The sequence below is a fragment of the Mercenaria mercenaria genome, chromosome 2, assembly GCF_021730395.1.
Source record: "Mercenaria mercenaria strain notata chromosome 2, MADL_Memer_1, whole genome shotgun sequence".
Lineage (NCBI taxonomy): Eukaryota > Metazoa > Mollusca > Bivalvia > Venerida > Veneridae > Mercenaria > Mercenaria mercenaria.
In genome coordinates, this window is record NC_069362.1 from 90,776,427 (window position 1) to 90,798,600 (window position 22,174).

At 30.8% G+C, this 22,174-nt stretch overlaps 1 protein-coding gene across 1 annotated transcript; it reads right to left on the minus strand.

Moving 5' to 3' along the window:
- Positions 1-1,191: 1,191 nt before the first annotated feature.
- Positions 1,192-19,932, minus strand: LOC123562360 (protocadherin Fat 1-like). Its single transcript, XM_053527235.1, has 9 exons — positions 19,868-19,932; positions 16,046-16,316; positions 14,476-14,709; positions 13,254-13,354; positions 11,212-11,419; positions 10,340-10,430; positions 6,807-6,934; positions 6,101-6,249; positions 1,192-1,198 (listed from the first exon to the last, which is right to left on the minus strand). The coding sequence occupies exons 1-9, from the start codon at positions 19,930-19,932 to the stop codon at positions 1,192-1,194; spliced, it is 1,254 nt and encodes a 417-aa protein (XP_053383210.1).
- Between the last annotated feature and the right edge of the window lie 2,242 nt (positions 19,933-22,174).

The window sequence follows — 22,174 nt, forward strand, 5'->3', positions numbered from 1 at the left end:
ACAGAGCATTGATTTTTCAACCAACTGTATAAGTAAATGCAGCTGTGGGGTATGAGAACAGTACGTATCAACATAAATTACATTACTTCCGACCTTTGGAATATTGAAACATTCTACAACAGGAGATAAACGACGGCAGTAAGAATAATGTTGCTAGGAAATATTGCAATTTGCAAGTTAGGCGATCAGTGAAAGCTGGTTGGTGGAGGAGAGAATGTGTACATTTATCTATATAAAAGATACTACTGACAGTATGATTTCCACGCTGTACGAAGGAAGGGGGTAATTAACAGACGGGCAATATCATGTCTGTTTTAGAAATGAAACAAAAAAAAACATTTATAATAGCATGCTTTCAATGAGTTTGTACGGTAGGTTTATCTCGACTTTAGTACGGCCTACATTTTTGTCACGGTTTTGTTCGTGGAAAGCATGCAAAATAGTCACCTTTACAGCTATAAGTAGCTTTAAAGCCCTGCTCCCGTCCTACCTTTTAACCTTGAATTGTCACTAAAAAAGCATGAAAAGTCTGCCTATGAACAGTGGCGCCTGTCAAAATAGAGTCTATTTTATATAAAATTCTATAGGAAATACTTGTTGTTATGCGTGCTAAAGTGTGGCACGTGGCCGTTAACTGTTTCCTATTGTAATCATGGGTTGCATACACACAAAAGAATTTGAATAGCAGCGGAGCCGGGCTTTAAAAGACACTATAAATAAGAAGACAGGATGAATCAAAACTATTCTTTTAACATGATACACATACATCAATGCAAAATTATAAACTTGATTCATAATAAAATATATTCTTTCTTTCCTTAATTTCTGTGGGAACATGTGCGTGCGTGTTTTACTAACATGTATGTTTTCAGTTTACTAAATTGATTGTTTTGTTATTTTTTTTTTGTATTTATTTCTTTATTTTTATCTTTTTTTTTGGTAGGGGAGGGGATGCATTTGCCTAGGTCAAATACAGTATTGCTTAGTTTATTACTTTATTTTGTGATGGAACAAACGTGTAGGCATATAAACATGGTAAAGATAAACAAAAGTACTGATATACGGACAAGAACATTCAAACAAAATGGGAGTACATGTCTTCACACAAGTCTCGTTTTTCTTGAGGAAAATGATTGTAAATATTTAGTTAGTTAGTTAGTTAGTTAGTTAGTTAGTTTTAGTTAGTTTTATTTAACATCTGAAATAGCATACAAATATATAACATAATAACATAATATTAAAACGATAGAAAATAAAAATGTGTGCATAAAATTTCAAAGCTGAACATCTAAATTGAACAAAAATAATAATGTCACACAGTATATAATGACCACAGAAAATATACAGACTTTTATCGACTCTGAAATATGCTCTTAGATAATCATATACATTAAATTCATGCTAAAATTACTTGATTAAAACATTCCAAGATGACAAAGATCCTGACTTGGAATAGCATGCTGATGCTGGGAAAGCCCAGAAATGTTCGAAGACTTATTTCCACTGGGGTCCCAGTTTAATTGAAAGAAAAAAAAACACTATGAAAAACATATATCAGGAAAAAATGTTTATCAATGGAAATATATCTAAATCTATTTTCAAATAAAATTATGTTCGTTTAAAAATATTTTTTCTCTTCTTAAGATGTATAATATATTAAAAGGCAAGATAATAGTAAATAGACATAAGGATTAAAATTGTGAACACAGATACTAAAGATTTAGTACTTTTCCAGGTAAACGTTTTTTTATTTCTCGTTTGAACTTTTTATGGTTTTTGATTGACTGCATGCTCTCTGGCAGCGAATTCCAAGTGCTGCTGTTTTGTTAAAATTTTCTTTCACGTAGGATGGACATTGATCATAGAAGATTTTATGTACATAATTCATTTGCAGTTGTTTTACTCGATCATCTAGTTTTAAAATGCCAAGTTTTTTAAAATGTTCTTTCGTTACTGAGAATCTTGGATGGGCATTCAGAATGAATCTGATAATTTTATTTTACTTTTTTGTGTTTTATTAATACTATTATACCAGGCGGAACAAGCATAGTCGAAATGGCATTGTGTAAGAGAATTACAAAGGGTCTTTCTTGTATTTGTATCAAGAACATCATTATACCTATAGAAGAACTTTAATTTTGAATTAACCTTTTTAATAATATCTGATACACATGAACTTCCTGACAGAGTATTGTCCAAAATATGGCCTAGGTATTTTACAGATGTTTGAGATTTTATTTCATGATTATTACATACCACAGAGAAATCATCTATCATTGGAACTTTGATTTTCCCACCAAACAAAATACACTAAGTTTTCCCTAAATGTAGGGATAATTTGTTGTCAATAAGCCATTTACTGCAATTTTCTAATTCAGTTCCTAGCTTTTGTCGAATAACATCTGGATTGCTGTGTGAAAAAATGATGCTACTATCATCAGCATATAAAAGTAGTTTACAGTCCTTTCCTATACTTATGCCCATATCATTCACATAACATAAAAATAATAAAGGTCCTAAAATACTACATTGAGGGACACCACATGTAATTTTACCAACATTAGAAAAACAATTATTTATCCGAGTTTCCTGTGTTCTGTCGGATAGATAAGAGGTGAACAATTCAATAGATGAAGAATTGACCCCCATAGCACCTAATTTTTGGCATAAGATATAATTGTCTACAGTATCAAAAGCTTTTTGTAAATCAAGCATTTTCATACCAATGTACAGTCCTTTGGCATTTTGAGACTTGATACAATCTGTCAGATGTATAAGACAGGAGTCAGTAGAAAAAATTATTCTAAAACCTGACTGATATTCATATAAAATTTTATTTTTGGTTATAAATTTCTCAAATTGAATATATACAGCTCTTTCTAAAATTTTAGATACAATACAAAGAATACTGACTGGTCTATAGTTACCCACTTCAGTCCGAGAATTTTTCTTAAAAAGAGGTTTAACTCTGGCAGATTTTAACATGGAAAATGTTTGTCAGTAATTGATTTATTAATGATAAAAGTTATAGGATAATTTAAAAACGTTGCACCATCTTTGATAAAACGAGCTGGTATACCATTCACACCTGTACTTTTTGTAATGTTCAAAGAACACAATTCTTTAAAAACAAATTCTTCAGTTACTATCGAAAGTTTTAGAAGAAGGATTACTATCTTTATAAAACTGCTTGAAAACATCCGGATCTGTATCAAACACTTTTGAACATGAAGGAAGTTTGTTAACAAGAATGCTAGCTACAGATGTGAAAAATGTATTAAAATGATTAGCAATTTTCTTTCCATCAAAGCAAAATTCATCGTCAATATTTAGAACAACATCTGGAGAACATTTAGCCTATGTGCTATATTCTGAAGATTTAAGTTGTTTCCAAAGAGATTTAGAATTGTTTTTATTTTCTTCTATTTGGTTGGATACATACTCAGATTGGGCTTTTTTAATTTTCCTTTGAACTATATTTCTCAAGTAACTAAAAGAAAAATGATCTTCCTTGTTCTTACTTTTCTTGAAATTGTATATTAAGTAATTATCCATTTGTTTGATTAATGAAAATATTTCAGAAGACATCAATGGTTCGGTCTTTTGTTTTAGACGTACTTTTTTCATGGGAGCAACTGCATCCAAAACCTCATGGAAAATAGATTTGAAGTCATTCCATGCATCGTCAACAGATGAAGATGTAAAAATAGAATCCCAATTTGCATTTTTTAATTTATCAATAAAAATGTCCTTTGAATATTTTTTAAGTGATCTAATAAACGTATAATTACTAGTTTGAAACTGACCCTATAAAGTTTTTCTAGTCATAAAAATTGGTAAATTATCACTGATACCATACGGTAAAGTTCCACTTTGGTAAATTCTATCTTGGTGACTACACAAAATAAGATCAATAAGGCTGGAACAAGTATGAGTAACCCGTGTAGGAGATTTGATTATCTGTTTCAAATCAAACATATTTAGAACATCTAGAAATTTTTGGTACAATGAGTTTTTCTGTTGAAAACATATGTTAAAATCATCGAAAAAATACCATTCCAAGCCAGATCTAAGTTTTGATAAAACATTTCAAAACAAGTCACTAAAATTTGATTGCTTTGGTGGTCTATAGCAATAGCCAAATAAGATTGGCTTAGTTTTTGGAAGAAGTGTCTCAACACAACAAAATTCTAAATTATCGTAATATAAATCAGTTCGTTCAGAAAAAGCTAAGTACTTTTTGATGTGTAATGCGACTCCACCGCCATGTCTATCTCTGTCTCTACGGATGATGTTGTAGCCCGGTAGTGATACTTTATTGGGAAAAGTTTCTGTGGGAAAAGCTCGTTTATAAAATAATCCTCGGATTTCAATGTTTAACCGTCGTTTTATGCAGAATTTAAAGTTTACAAAGAAAGAATAGAAATTTATTTAAATGTCTTCATTTTCTGTTAACTTACAACACGAAAGCTAACATAATTATGTTGCTTTATTTTTTTATATTTTTTTTTACAGAAATATTTTATATCTTTAAAAGAATAATATTTTTATATAAATCTATAAAACAACATGACCGATATAAAAAAATATGCTTACATGATTTGTTGCTTTCTATGGAGTAATATGCGAGCTTTGTTTCCATGTATGGCCCATATCAATATATTTTGGTCAATGCAAAATCTATGACAAAGAATTATTGATTTGGGTTATGAATGACACGACTTTAGCTTATGTAAAGGAGACAATCCAATTTGAAGGGAATTGCTCTAACACAGTCCATAATTAAGGAGAGAATTCTCGAACCTTCTCGTAAAAGCTGACCATGCATAAAGCTGCCAAATTTCACTTTGTTTCTTTTGACAAGTATCATTCGTGTTCTCTTAATAAATTTTACCATTTCAGCAAGTCATGCCCTTGCCTTTGTTTGCGTTGACTGTGTCTCCAAAACGGTACTCGCCGCATACTGTCCGCCATATTAGAATAGTATAAACAGTAAACGCAGATTAATTCAAGAGCATGGTAAAATTAACTAAGATAATAATATGCATCTTACCAAAAGAAACAAAGTGAATTTCGGCAGCTTTATGCATAAAAATAAAATATCGGTTCCCTAGCCTATGTACGGTACTTTGGCTAGAGAACCGGTTCCGGAGGAATAAGTTCGCCGTCTAGGGAACCGATTCCGGTTCTCTAGCCACTGACAAAAAGAAAACAAGAAGTACCGTTACAATATTGTATCGTTTTTATGGACATACATACAGTCTTGCAGAATACCTGGACAAAATTGAAACTAACGATACTAATTCTGAGCACCGTGTTCAATGATCAGTATTTAAGTAAAACAGTTTATCCAAAGTTTCACACGCGGATTGGGGAAGATACACATTTACTTTAATATGTGCAAATTGCAACAAAACTGACAAAAGTGTGAAACTTATTTTGCTTTACATATGCGGTATACTCTCAACGTAACTGGGCTGTATTATAATACACATGCGCAATTTACAATAGTACACACTTGCGAAGCTTCGATAATGCAAACTTTGCGCTTGGCCATCGTAAGTACGCGCTTTGCATTTATATAGGGAGCTTGCACGAGCTGGTCATAACGGAATACAGGATATGATAGCTGTTCACTTTTCACGAGCTGCAGTAAATTTTTCAATCTACAAAGTTGATTTTCATACTAATAATGTTAGGAAAATGACGCGATAGTGTTGATGCTATGATGAATTATTACTTTGGCATTAATTGAAGCATGGTGTATTATCCCAGCTAACAAACTGAAGAAGTAGCCCTCATTTTTCGGTCATATTTCTTAATATGACATTTGTATATTTGAATATTTCTTTGTAAAACATCCAAACAATAATGTTTTAAGCATAATGCATTTATATATACATTCTTTGTACTTGTCCACAGGCTTTATTTATCACTATATTCAAACAGTCGGGACATTTTATGTGAAATGCTAAATAGTATTTACTGATGAAGATAATTATGTCAAAGTCTAAAAACTAGTGATTATCTAATATGTTCTATAATTAAACATGTTTTATACTCGTTCTGGATGTTTTTTGCCTCTCAAATCAATGCATACCTTGCATTACTAGTACTTCTTTTCCCACAGATTCCTTCGGCTGTTACATTCAGCTGGAAAACTTTCTTCGATAATGTTTCATAGTTTAGAGAGTTATTCAAAGTAATTTCAATCTCTTTCTTATCGTTTACCGTTTCGTAGGAGAAGTACTAAAAATAACAAGACAAGTGTCAGTAAATCCACATGTAAAATAACTCGAAATTAAGCAACTAACAAAATAATACAAGGTTGTATATTGATCATCTGTCCTTGGCGTTATATATTAAACTGAATTTTGTACCACGTCTTCCTATATATCCAACCGCATGACTGGTATCTGACGGATTTCATTCCTTGGCCGTCAAGGATTCAGAGACATCACTTTTACAGTTTATAAATCTTAAGTGTAAATGTGTTATAAATGAATCAAACTCAAAAGTAGTAGGTAGCAACTGACTAATAACAAATATGAGGCTACCAGCTGGTTGAATTTTATAGGGTACTTCAATAGAATTAGCCGTAGCGTCGTTTAGATGCTATATTGTTTCGTACAGGCATTTATGAATACAAATCCGAAACACCTTCTTCACCAACCCAGTTAGCTAATGATGCAAAAGCACATTCTTTTAAGCATTAATTCTATATCACCACGAAACAGTAGTTCTCAGATATATATGTGTGTACGGAATATTAAAGAGTACTAAATATAATTTAAATAAAAATTTACCGGGTCTCCTCCTTTCACACTATACTTGAAAATATGTATTTGGATGTCTTCAATATTTGTTACTTTAAGAGAGCAGTTAAAATGACCTATGGGCGTCAAACTTTCCTTCAAACTGCAAGAGTAGACATCTACAAAGAATAATACAAACAGATGAAACAACTGTTGAGGAAGATCAATAAGGAACATTAATGATGAATTTACAGATTTCTTAAGAATAACAACACCTGCAATATGCTAGTAAATAAAATGGCTTGCTTCGTAATTCAAAACTGATTAGTATTCTTTCACCTGCTAAAACTGAACAGGGTGTGAGTTCTTCAAGATGCAACTATTACTAGAAAACTACACTTACCTTCCGTGCTGTTTTAAAAGCAATGATTGAACTTGGTTTTGTGACGGATATGCACATAAGTCATTGATTATAATATGAGTAATAAAACAACTATTATTAAACCTGTATTTATAGTTATTTCCGTTTGTCAAAATACAGTCACATTATTTGCGATAAAATGTCGTACTGACCGGAGGGCAAAGCCAAAACTCATATTGGCCTACATCAATGACGCTGTGACGTCACAAAATATGACAAAATACATAATTAAAGACCACAACAGAATACAAAATATCAACCGCTGCAAACCTTAGAGTGGTAGGATTTAATAATAAAATAATTGTTGCCTGTAAGGTTCGCTCAATATTACTTTTCCGAGGTCGACAAATCGGCCTAAATAAAAGGCAATGCTTGTATATTGTGTCAGACTTTGCTCAAATGATGAGTTTGCAGAAACGATAGATACATTGAGTGGTTTATATGCATGTTATTCACAAACTGGCTCTGTTTTCTTGGAGACGTAAACGCAAAATATGCTAGTAATCTTATTTCATATTATGAATCATTCCGTGATGAACAGTACTGAAACTTCATAAACGGTAATTCGCGTAGATCTGTCAATAATAAATGCAAGAGAATAGGTCAAATTTATACGTTTAGCCCAGATATGAAAGATCTAGATGATTTTGTTATTAACAGATCTATAAATATTGTAAATGATCAAATCACTATAATAAACAACGAAATTAAATCCATCTCAGTTCAATTACCGGTAATATGCACGCTAATATTTTTTTTGTGTTGGATTTAACGTCGCACCGACACATGATAGGTCATATGGCGACTTTCCGGCTTTAATGGTGGAGGAAGACCCCAGGTGCCCCTCCGTGCATTATTTCATCACAAGCGGGCACCTGGGTAGAACCACCGACCTTCCGTAAGCCAGCTGGATGGCTTCCTCACATGAAGAATTCAACGCCCCGAGTGAGGCTCGAACCCACATCGATGAGGGGCAAGTGATTTGAAGTCGGCGACCTTAACCACTCGGCCACGGAGGCCCCGCACGCTAATATATCAAGGAACATATTGATAAGTATAATAAGTGATGCTTTTTTCATCTGATACTACTTAGAGACAACGAAATGAATTAGAAAACGAAGACTTTGAAAGTTTCTGTACAAATAAAGTTAAGCAAATCCAAAACGCGTCGAAATACACACTTACACAAAATAAAAACTATATACATGCAAAACCACATTGGACACAGAAAGTAAGGGAATCTCACGATATGCACGAATCTGATGTTGAAAATAGACTTTCTAGTAATTTTATGTACTGGAATAAAATCAACTCAAATATTAATGTAGTTCTGTATGTTCGATAAACCTTAAGTAATGGCATTAAGTCATTTATCCGGATAACGTAGAATAAAACCTGGACTCGGATCCTGCATAGAGAAGCGGAGTCATTTTATGAAATTACAATAGATATGGAATAATTAAAACGGCAACGTTGCTATCTTTCTCGCAGATATAAAATACAATATGTATTATATTAAAAACTTTGACACGTTAAATAATTCCAAATAATGTCCAAAAATCAGCTTGAAATGTGCGGATCGCATAGGCAAATACTTTAAAAGCAAACACACTAACCTATACATTTTATTTCACCATATTATAGACCATATGTTAGTTTAAGTGTTGTTATATTTTCTGATCCTTTGGGATCATGGAGGGTACGGATCTAATAGAATTCCCCTTAGGCCGGTGCTAAAGGGCGTGAGGGGTGTTGCACATTCCATTACCTTTCATGAACAAACCCAATCAAACCGAGTATTCTATTATTTTGCTTTGTTGCTTTCTATGCTATCAAAGGATCTTTCCACAGATTTTACTATAATTGTGAGAAGTTTCATTTCAATCTACAATGAAGGAAAATTACTATTTGCAAAAATGTCATCAGATTTGTGATTTTTCCATTGACTCCCATTATGAAAACTTGTTATGGATCCAAATTTTTCAATTCAATCTAGCAAAACATCAGGGACACGACCCTATCTTTTTGTATGCCCAATTTTCTAAGTACATTCTTAAGTTTTGAAAAATCGTGGTTTAATCAAATTCTACATTGAAGAAAAATATTTATCTGAAGGTGCAGAATTAGCCTTCTTTTCTCTGGTCGTACCAAAGTGTGTTTAATCCACACGTATCTGCAAGCTTAGCACACAAATAAAACTGTTACACATACCCTCTTATACGGACTTGAACTGTGAAGTGAGACAACATACGATGAAATTTTAAAACTCAAAGCTAAACAAAACCGCTGGTCGAAAATCATCTAAGGTGTAACGGAACCTACTGTGATAAGTACTTCACTTCACCTAACTACAACGTGACATAATTTTAGTATCGTAGAATCGAAATGATACCGGAAAATGCACAAATGTACTCTTGACAATTATTTTCTTTAATTGTTACGATATTCGATACATATTAAGAATTGATGCGATACGGGGTGGAAAGAAAAGAGATTGAATAAACCACCTAAATCAGCAGAATTTGTATAAATCTAACTGTCGATAATGAACTAAAAAAATTATATCCAGATACAATGATCGTGCCTGCATTATTGGTAATAGAAGCTGTTATGTTGCGGATTCATGCCTATCATACGACACATTCTACCTGAAAACAATGCGACCGTCTCGGTAGCCTAGCGGTAGAGCGCCCGCCTAGAGTGTGTAGGTCATGGGTTTGCTTCCTGGCCGCGTCATATAAGAATAACCACACCTGCAATATGCTAGTAAATAAAATCTATATGAAGATTTTTTGGAAGCATACAATGCAGCCAAGCAAAATAATAGCAGACTCGGTTTGATCGGGTCTGTTCCTGAGAGGTAATGGGAAGTACAACACCCCAAACGCCCCCTAGCACCGGATTAAGCGAAATTCTATTACAAAGATATTGAATGGACTCCATGACTCCTAAGGACCAGAAAATATAACAACACTGTAAGGCAACTGACTATCATATTGCCTGTAGAAAATAAGACCATCTGAGATGCACTTTTATTAAAATCATGATATAAACAGCTGAAACATGTTGTGTAATTTTCACAGATAACATTAGACAAAAATAAGAGAAAAATCAGAAAAGGTCATTTAAGTACCGACCCTATTGCGACATATGTTTATCTTACCAGAAACAAAATGCGGCAAACTATCTTGATGATCATAAATATCCAAGGTTAATACGGCACTCGTTGTACTTTTGGTATCTGACGCATAAATCTGAAATTTGATAATATTTATTCAATGATTTTAAAACATTATAGCTAAAACATACCGTAACAAATGCATTACAGGTAAATTTGTTGCCAACAATAGTCCTTCGCGTATTGTTCATAATTACATAAAAACAGTAATAAATCACATATCTAGAACACTGTAAATGTAGTTATGAGAGACCACTTTTTAACAAAAATGTTTTTCTTGTTTTAACTTGTTGTCTTTACAAAAGTAGGATTACATGCCTAGCTTGGAGTCTGTGTAATAGAATTCAGGTTGTCGGTGCTAGGGGACTTGAGAGTTGTTGCACTTTCCATTACCTCTTATAAACAGACTAAGTCAAACCAAAGCTGCTATCATTTTGTTTGGTTGCATTCTATGCTTAAAAAGATCTTCTCATAAATGTTTTGCATATCATTGTTTTAAATTTTTAAGTCTACAACTTTTGAATAATCGGTTTCAGGACTTAACTTGAACAGGATCGACAATCCTAGATAAATTTCAAAAACGTTCGTCTTGGCACTCATAAACGACGTCTTAATTAACTGTAAAAGTACTCAAACGCTTATCTGCATGAATAATGTGTGCTTTAGAGTAATAATCTGATGCTTGAAAAATTTTCAAAACGAAAACGTTTTGAAAACAATGAAAATGTTATAAGGAAATACTCCACAATGAAAACAATGACCCTTGTACAGTAGATAATGATGAAGTTAGTTCAGATACTGAATTTGGCACAGATATATTTTAATGGTGTTATAAAAGTAATTAATAATATACTTACTGTAAAATTAAATTGTCTGTCTCGTTGAGGTTCATCGTAGTCTATAACGCTTCCGTTTTTTATGCTGATAATTCCTGTTGATGTGTCAATTTGAAATCTGCTATCATCATTATCCATCCAGTAATGTAGTGTGTTATATTCAGGTAGGCAGTCTGAATCTGTAGCCATCTTAGAATAGTTACATGTGTTATTCTCCTTTAATGCGTGACTGCAAGAAAGTAGAAAAAATATACGCTCTATGGCGATTATGATTCCGAACAATTTGAACACTTCATGTAGGGCGTTACCATGGAACATTTCTGTAAAACAACTTTTTAACTTTGATCAGCCATCAAGGGATGTCGTTGTAGATTCTTAGTTTTACCTTATTTCTTGAACCACTAAGGGAATATTTTCTGTGAAATTAATTGAAAATCGGACAAGCGGTTAAGGGAGATGTCATCTTTTCTTACTACTTTCAGAATCGGCGGCTTGTTTAAATATATATAGGAGGAATAATGACCAAGCCCTCTTAAAGAAAGTCACCAAAAGAACATTTCTTTGAAATAATTTTGAAATCTTTCCAATGATTTCCTACAAGAATTATAATTATAATGTATTTTTCTTTCTGTTGCTACGGCAACCGGTATTTTGCTTGAGACTGATTTATTCTTAAATTTGGAAGAGTACTATCCAAGGAACATAAACACTAAATTTCTTAAACTTCCATCAAACGGTTTCACATTAAATAGCGTTCCTAGAGGAGTAAACGATGAAATACGGTAGCCAGATAATGACTGATTACAATAATACATCCGAGCACTTTAACAATTCATTAAATAAACGATATATACATATCTATTTGAAAGATTTTCCTTAGATCATTTTGTTTTCTAAAACATTTTTTTTCTCATATATTAAATAACATTTCAATATGATCTTTTTTATTTGTTATTCTAACTATATTTTTTAATTTTTTATCTCACTGAAATGCTCTAAAGTAATCAAACTTAAATTGATTGTTTTTATATCGTTACACAGACACTGCCAATTTTATACGGATAAGTTAAAGCACTTATAAAATGATATCATTCTTTACAAGTATCAACGAAATACAAAAAAATGATATGCAAGATTGAAGATTAATTAGGATTTAGTATCTTTTAACCTACCCGATCAGTGAAATTTGAAAGTAAGCTTTTTTTTCAACCGAAACTGTCACATAAGTAATAATATATCTCCTTTTGTGATTTATCTCTGAATAAAATCATTGTTTGGAGTTCAGATGCGAAGGAATTATATATAATAATACGCATCTGAACGACAAAAAATTATTCTATTCAAGAGCAAATCGCTAAATGAGATATTATCATTTAGATTTTAACACGTTAGCGCCCGACAAGGAAACTACTGTATTGTCAAAACCTATCAAAAAATTGTGTTCCTTATTGATAACATTGTTAAAAGTTATAAATCATGTACATTTTATCTGAAAACAAGGATGAATCCCTAACAAGGAAAGCCACGTTTTAAATACACAGCCTCAAACGCAAACCACTCCTCATCTTTGACGGAGGCCGAGAATTTAAAATGCAAAACAATCCCTGAAGGATGAAAATATAACACTATTGACTGAATGTACGGGGAGACAAACAGCACAATTGTGAGCATAAAAGCAAGAAGGAATATCCTCCCCAAATGCAAACCAATCCTAATCTTTGACGGAGGCTGAAAGTTTGGAATGTATAACAATCCCTGAGGGATAAAGATTAAACAATATTCAATTGATTAAATCAACAGGGAGACTTTTTACGGCCGCCACACGGCACAAACAACACAATTGTGAGCATAAAAACGAGGATGAATATCCAACAGGAAAAGCCGCGTTCTAAAAACGCAGCCTCCCCAAACGCAAACCACTCCACATCTTTGGCGGAGGCCGAGAAAATAAGATGTTTTCTATTTTGAACTATTTCTACCTTTGATCATTACCTTCAGGCTGGACGTGCTGCACATAATTATTAAATCTTCTTTCCTAGTTAAAATGATATAACTCTTATTACCTTTTCGCATTAAAGCACAATTTTATTTCTCCTCTAGCCGTGTGCTCTGTATAATTTATTGACCCCCAGTATAAAAACTTTGGCTGCTGATTATTTACATCCTGAAACAAATAATACTGCGGTGAAAAATGTATTTTGATAAAAGAACTCGAAAGTCGCACATAAGATTGATCAAATTCTGTACTTCTTAACTATTGGACGATGGTTAAGATTCCAGGCACTCTGTATATGCACAAGATCGTATTTGGAAACATGAAAAGAATTCTTTTGCGCAGTAAGTGTATGCTGTTCCTATATTTTCAAAAGTCAATATGAATGAATACATTTAAAGCGTCAATATATAAAAGGTATGTATAAAACTAAATTGTTTTACTAGATCTATTCATAACTATTAAACTTTTAAAATTTTACATTGCATTAAAAAGAGAAATGATTTCTCAAATTGCAGCTTGTGAACGTTTACAAATGAACTATGTCTGCAAACTTTTTTTCTTTCTTTTCTTTATTTGTGTTTTGTTTTGTTTATTTATTGTTATTTAAGCAAATTCTGCTGAAAAAGAATGAAATAAAGTTTGACCAGAAGTTAAAACTATTAAGGATGTACTTGCGCTTTATCAAACTATCCGCAATTTTGAAAATAATGCGACTTAAAATATTCCTATCAGACAAATTGAAATAAATGCTAAATACCCTATGAAATTTCGTGAAATTATATGTCTCAGAAACTCTGATAAAAAAAATGATAATATATCCAAAAAATATAAACAGGTTATGTAGGAAAGGTAACCAAGGGAATCTGATCGAATTAAAAGCATTCGTCAAGAAATAAAGAATTATAAAGCTCCTTTTACTAATCAATGTTAATGACTAGGCATATATTGGTACAAAACCAGGTAAAAATAGTAATTGTTACACACCTGTATGATCTTGTAGACGTAACATCATTAACAATTCATTTCTAACCAAAAAATCTAGCAGTAAAATGAAACGAAACAAGGACATTTGTGAGATAGTGTTGATATGATTTGCAAGTATTTAAGAAAAACATAGATTAGCAAATATTTTTAATAGTTTATTGGCAACACCTTGTTGTGTCAAATAATAATAATAATAATGATAAAGATAATACATGTAATAAAAATCAATAATGATATCAAAATTTCAAAGATAATACATGTAATAAAAATCAATAATGATATCAAAATTTCAAACTGAAAAATACCTTGATGTAGCAAATAACTTCTGTCTTGTTACATTTTCCTTCGTCTACATTCGGATTACATGCTTTAATCTCAATTGTATACATCCTGTGATCGCAGTCTTTAATTGTTGGTATCTTTTTCATGCTAATAATACCACTTCTATTGTCAATTCTAAATAACTCATCGATTGACTGATTGCCTGGATGTATACTGTATACCACTACACCATTGCTTCCAAAATCGGGGTCAACAGCCTGTAATGTGTGAAGGATGAAAGGGTCATGCTTCCAGATGAACGTCAAAATGACAATATGTTGAAAACAGAAAGCAGTTGATGTTGGATACCAAAAAGGTTGATACAGATATTTTATATGGTTAAGATATAAAATACATCAAAGTTCATTTTATTTTGCATCAAATTTCCAAAACGTAACTCACGCTTCTAGGCGTTTCTATATACATTCTTGACGTTATAGATAATCGTCCTAAAACATTTGTAAACACTTTTAAAATTATTTCTGTCGTGAAATGGAAACATTTTAGATGCCTTGAGGCGAGTTTTGTAGATTTAACTATTTATCTAGTTCTTATTTACCGATAATTCATAAAGAAAAACATTCTGGCCAGGTTTCATTAAAATACGATTGAATTCACAATGTAAGTTTTACTTTTTCAAGGAACATAGTTAAAGTGTTACCAGATAAAATAGAAAAAGTGGAAACTCTACAAGTCGTTCAACGCAACAACAAAATATTTCAGGCTTCATTTTATTGTTCAATGACGATAGTAGAAATGCATGTTATCGTAACACATTCTGTTTTAGTATCATAAAATACTCTTGAAATGTTGTCTTTGGTATCTTTCAATGTTAACGTCAATATGAAATTCGACACCTGTTGCTAATTCAAGGGTAAAAAGTTTGGTATTATTTTTTCACTGTCGAATTGACCGCGGTCTTTGTTTTCTAATTTTAACGAAAAATGTTGAAGTTATGACTGCTTATGTGCAAAGTATATAAAATATGACAAATTTCTCAACGGCCTTAACCAGAGTTGATCCATAACAGTCTTGCTCTTTATCGAACTTGTCCAATATTTTGTTCGTTTGGTTTAGGTTTAGTGACGTTTTTCTACAGTATTTCAGTTATCATAACGGTGAATAGATTCCTGGACTCTGTACCAGTAATGTTCTCTGCAAGAAACTGTCAATGAATCTGTAGACTTTGTAGCCGTATACATTCCATTTAGACAGCTAAAGAATGTGGTATGTAATGCAATATAAAGTTTACAACACTGCATAATTCAATGGCCTTAACTCTAGTGTAACGTGTGCAATCATGTCTATTATTTGCAGTTTGGTGTTGAACTATATACCGATCAATAGTATAAACAAATATCATTTCATAAATGAAATGTACTTTTTCGGTGTCTTTTGCGAAATAAACGACAGAATAGGATCGGCAAATACATGAATCGCACAAATAATAATAATGATAAATAAAATTCTTAGATCAGTTTTCTAAAAATGGTTTGAAACCGAGCCTGTACATACCACATTACCACCAACAACATAAAACATACTGCCACATACCGAAACTTGAAACAATGCCGAAGTTTTATTCAGTGGTGTATCCTCCTTTACAGAAAAAGTGTTATGCAAAGACTTCACGAATTGTGGAATGTGGTCATTGATGTCAATTACATTGATCTTAACATATGTTGTATTCTGTCTTGGAGGTTCTCCGTGGTCTATTGCATAAACGAAGAAATATATATCGTTTCCTGTATCAAACAGTTCTCTATCAATCTTCCCCTTTGTTGTTATCTCACCCGTTTTACTGTTCACTGTAAAATTTTTGAACCTGCAAAAGTACAAACATTACTTCGCTAAGGTGTGAGCGATGCCGTAAATATCAGATATAAATTTGTGCACGTTTTAAATGTAAAAAATGAAACTTGAAAGTAGTTATATATATGATGGTGCGAGCTCAATTCTGGCCCAAATTAATTTTAACCCTTGACCTAAACCGACCAATGCTGACCAATTTCAACAAATTTAAAACAAAATTTAAAACAAATTTTAACAAATTATTGTTAAAACCTATAGTAAAATATGATTAAAGATAATTTTAAACACTTCCACCAATATTTGCCAAAATCCTGCCAAGTGGCAGCAATGTGGCAGACGCTGCCAACTTGACAAACTTTTGGCAGAACGTTGGCAAACACAAATTCAACCAATCAAAAGTCTGCCATTTTTCTGCCAAGTGGCAGCAATGTGACAAAGTCTGCCAACTTGGCAAACTTTTGGCAAACTTTTAGCAGATTATTTTTATTGATAAAATATAACTTATTTGATCTTATTTTCAATTAGTAAGTATATTATTAGGGTACACATAGTAATTAAAACTTTAATTAAACTTTTAATTAAGCTTTTAATTAACCCTTTAATCCAAAAGTCTGCTTCTACCAGAGGATATAGGTTCATCCGATATGTAGAATCTAATGTAACTACCTATCAAAAGCATAAATGTTAATTCTGTAGATGCTGAATCGTTATACGGGTGAATATAAAAACATTGTTCCTTGTTTTAGATAAATTTTAATTTTTTTCTTATACATAGATATTAACTTATCAGTGTCAAAGTCCTCAGCTGCCTCAGCTGTTATATTTACATTATCAAATATATCAAATAAAACATCATCCTGAGGCCTATCATTCCGCCACCTAAATATAAAATGTGATATTGGGCTTTTAGTCGGTTTATACGGCTCACCCGGAGAGCTCGCACCCTTTAATAAAATCTTAATATCTATTATATAAGTTCCGGTTTTTCTGACTATAAACACACCACTCAAAAGCATATCTAGTACATCTATTTTATATTGTTGGTTTATGCTTATAAAATCTTTATAATCTAAGATAATTCCAGGTCTTATTTCAAATATATTTAAATAGTTCAGATCGGCCATATTTTTATATGTTGAATGTATCCAGGCACCACGACGGTCAAAATACTTTTTCATTTGTATGTAATCAAAAGTATGATTATAATAGTATTCAAAGAGAAACGCTTCATGTCTCACTTCCTCTACCCTTTTTTTCTATTTTTCTGTCTTTCTTTTTAAGTTTAAGAATTATTTCAGCTAAATCATCAACTCGTTTTGTTGTAGCAACTTCAGAAGCAGATAAATTGTCAACAACACCTTTTGTTCTAGCTAATTGTGTTTCTTGTTTTAAGAAAACATTTTTTACTTTTGTAATTTCTTCAGCATTAGTGGTAATTTCTTCAACATTAGCGGTTATTGCTTTAGTATTAGCAGTAATTACTTGGGTATTAGCAGTGATTGATTCTCCTTGTTTATCTGATATTTTAACTACAGAGTCCAAATCATTTTTTTATTTTTTTAATTTTTCATTAATTTGATCATTAATTATTTAATTGCGTCTTCTTGTTTAGCTGATTTTCAACTACGAGTCCAAATCATTGTTATTTTTTTAATTGATCATTAAATTCATTAATATTTCTTGAAATTTTTTTTTGAAATTTATTCTTAATTCTGCTGTTTTAAATTGTGACGGTTGTCAACAATACTAATCCAATTTCGAATTTGTTTTTTAAAGTCATCTATTTTGAATTAATTTCTTTTTTAAGGTTATCTAATGCTGTTCATGATCATCACCTCTTTGTGAGCTGCCTTTTCCAATTCAGATTTATATTCTGCAAATTTTTTTGAAAATGTATCGAGTAAATCTTGTTTCCCCTTTTGCCATTTCAGTATTTAGTTTATTTATTTCTGTTCTGATTTCAAAATGATACTATTTTGTAACTTTTTCTCAGCTTCAATAATCTTGTCTTTTATTTCTTCATGTTTAATCATATATCTTTTAATTCTTGAACTTGAGTGAATAAAATGTTTAAATTAACTCGAATACTTCTTTTATGTTGTCATCTGTCAAATCAGATTTCTCTTAAAGTTCTTTAATAGAATCAGTCATAGCTTCATTTTTTCTTCAATTTACCTTGTAATTGATTAATTAATAATAAATTCTTTTTAAAATCTTTTGTTAATTCTTCAATATTCTTTACTTCTACTTCTAGTGTTTGTTTTATACTTTTGATGTTTTCAAGTTTATAGTCATCTATTACACTTTGAATTTTTTTATACACAAACCGTCTTGGAAAACTGCATTGTTGGGTTTATCGGGAAATTTCCCTAGGTTGATTATTTCATTACTCCATATCTAAGGCTTGTTCATTGTGTTATCAAGTTCCTTATTTCTGTGAAGATACGATTCCGTTCCTTTTTAAGCTTTTTGAATTGCTTTTTAGTAGCAAAATCACTTAAATCAATATCAAATTAACTTTACTTATACTGTCAGGTTGATTAATTTGTTTTACATCATTAAAAACTCCCATATATAATTATTATTTATTACAGTAAAGTTTTTTCTTAAAAACTTCCTTGGTTTGTCAATATATAAGAAATCGTATTTTTGATTTGTTGCATTAGCAAAAGTATCACGATCTATATTTGTTCATCGCAAATCCTATTATTTTCCATTTTACCTGGACTTTAAAATAAAATTTATAATGTGAACAGTTAATTCGAATATCTTTTGGTGTTTTATAGTAAGATGACTTAAATAAAAAAACACAACAGTTTTTGTGGCGTCCTTGAATAAAGTATTTTGTTTTTCATTTTGATTTTGTATCTTCACATACAAAATCATCAAATATTACTACTTTTTGTTTTTCTGATTCAAGATTTTCACAAGGTTCAATTTGGTTGGGATCAGCTGAATATTCAAGTATTTCATTTGGATCTAATTTAATCTTTTTTGCAATTGATTTAAGTTGTTAATTAAATCTTGGTATTTAGATTGTTCTAAGTTTTAGCATACAAGTATAATTTATCATAATATATAAGAGGTTTTCGAAGTTATGCATTAATGTATTTGTTTTTCCAGATCCAGAAGATCCACATATTAACATTCTAAAACATGAATCTGGCATAAAAGGATAAAAATTGTTTAAAGTTATTGAATTTATCATTTTTTGTATCATAATTTGGAATTTCCATTTATATAATATTACATTATTTTACAATATCTTACATTATCTTACATTATTTTACATTATTTTACATTTTTTATATAAATGCAATCAAAACTTATGAAATGATAATAAGAAAAAAAAATAGTCGGACAAAAGATGAGAAATCTTAGAAAAGAAATAATGAGGAGAAAAATAAGAAAAGCTACAAATCGGGATATTATACTGAAATTTATAAGCCAATTACTGAAAAAATAGAAAGTCAAAAAAGAACAATTATCAAGTCAGTTTAAAAGCAATACTGGGAATAAAACAACAATTACCCCGTTATTTAGGTGTGAATGAAAGGGACATACAAAACATTCCAGGGTGTACCACAGCTTTTTCCAAGAACCACCATACAAACCATTACCACAACCATTCCGAGAACCAACACGATTATTACCGCCGGAAGATACTATGGGTTTGGAAGAACTTTTCCCGAGAACCAACACGATTAAAACCATTAAAAGAGGTGAGTTGATAAAACTGAAGAACCAAAAGAATTTTCTGAAATTGTTATGACAAGGGCCCGAAAGAAAAAAAGGGAAATACCTACAGTAGATTTAGATGTGGTTTGGATAGTAATGTTTTAAAAGAATATAAATATAAACAAACCGTCTAAAATATTTGACTTTTTACTGCAGATGAATCTGATCCAGATAAAATAGATAAAGACTATATTGAAGATTACAATAGATAGGTTAATCCCGAATATCAAAAATTAAATGGTTCAATAACTAGCAAATCAAAATCAAAAAAATCCATATAAAAAGAAAGAGCAAAAAAATTTAAAAACATGATCGAGATGAACTCATAAGTACAAAGAACGGTTGATATAACTTTTAAAGTTAACCTCCTACATTTAGACAAGATGGACAAGGAATAAGTATCATATACCCATATAAAGTTTCACCAAAGGGGACAATATGGTAATTTAATTATTAACTTAAATACTTTTGGCCAAAATAAGTTAATTGCTAAGGATAGAAAAAACTGGAAAAGAAGTCATTAACACTAAAGTTGATGATGATTTAATTGATTTGATTAATAAAAGATTTAACAATAAGAAAAAGCATTCAATTCATTCAATAAAAATATTTAAAAAAATTAACAGAAAAGTCAGGATTACCTATCAATAAAAGATCTATGAAATTTAAAAAAGTAATTAGGGGACAAGGTTTTATGACGTTTGTCCATGTAATCCAAAAAATTTGGTTAATGACTTGGAGTTAATTTGTGGTTCAATTAATGCTGGAAATAATAATGAAGAACTAAAAAATGAGGTATTAGAATAATTTGATAAAACTATTAAAAATGAATTTTTTTTACCAGAACAACATAAAATGTTATATAAAAATTATTTTTCTTTTATTTAGATTTTAATTAAAAAGATATGTTTGATAATTATATAAATGGAACCAAAAATAGTATTAAGTTCTGAAACAGTTAAAGATGATAAAAATAAACCGATTTGATTTTACAATCAGATTTAGTCGTTCTTTAATTTTAGATAAAAATAAAACTTATGTTGTTGGTTTGGATAGTATTAACACTATGACCTTACTCTTGGGATAATATTAGTGATGAATATGACAATTAAAAGAATTCGTTATCTAATGGTAAAGAATGGAAAGATATCATATTTACAAATGGGTTTTTACAGTTACACAGATATTAATAATTATATTAGGGAAACATTAATAAGTAATGGTGATTATGAATTTTATAAATCAGAAAAATTGCTCCAATAAGTTTGGAATTTGATTTTAAATAGTTTTAAGATTTTGATTTCAATTACAGATAATTTTAAGTTGGATTTGGAAATATTTAAAATTTTCATACATTGCTTGGATTTGAGGAAAAAAAATTAGACAAAACTGAATGGGGAACTAAAACACCAAATATAACTAACTCTGTGGATACAATTTAATTCATTGTGATCTTATTGATAATTCACTTGTTGATGGTAATTTCAGTGATATTATCTATGCTTTAAGTACTGCAGATTTAACAAGAGCTTATCCATTTACAAAAGAACCACAAAGAGTTGGATATTCTGAAATTAATAAATATATTATAAATTCAATTAGAATTATATTACAGATTTTATTTGGTAGAATAATTAATTTTAATGAGGTTTTAAACAAGTTTTACACTAATTTTAAAAAGAAATTAATTAAAACTAAAGTTTTAAAACTTTTATTAAAATTTAGTTTTATATAATGTACAAAAAAGTTTATGATAAAAATAAAGGAATATTTATTTATGTTGATGCTCACACAGGAGAAGAAATTTATACACGGAACAGGTATCTTTGACACTTTAACGAAATTGTTTTCAAGCGGAGTTGCATCTTCAATTAGCACAGCTGGAAAAAAAGCTTTGGAAACAGCAGGGAAAAACAGCACTTGAAAGTGGAACAAAAAAGGTTGGAACAGAAGTTGGAAATTTAGCTGCAGCTAAAATTGTTGAAAAATTTAAAAAAACCTGCTCCGGCAGTTTGGTAATTTAATTGCCAAGGAATTACAAGAAAAGAAAAATAATAAAAAATAATAAAAATAAAGTAATGAGGAGGATATTATATGAGAATAAATAGAATATTGTCAGGATCTGGGACTTTA

What these genes read in the sequence shown, in the direction of transcription:
- LOC123562360 (XM_053527235.1), bottom strand. Translation starts at nt 19,932, where the DNA reads ATGGTTGTGGTAATGGTTTGTATGGTGGTTCTTGGAAAAAGCTGTGGT. An exon ending in GGTACACCCTGGAATGTTTT is followed by an intron (nt 16,317 to 19,867) that starts GTATGTCCCTTT and finishes GTACTTTTGCAG; the next exon opens with GTTCAAAAATTTTACAGTGA. An exon ending in TTGTGCTTTAATGCGAAAAG is followed by an intron (nt 11,420 to 13,253) that starts GTAATAAGAGTT and finishes ACTTTCTTGCAG; the next exon opens with TCACGCATTAAAGGAGAATA.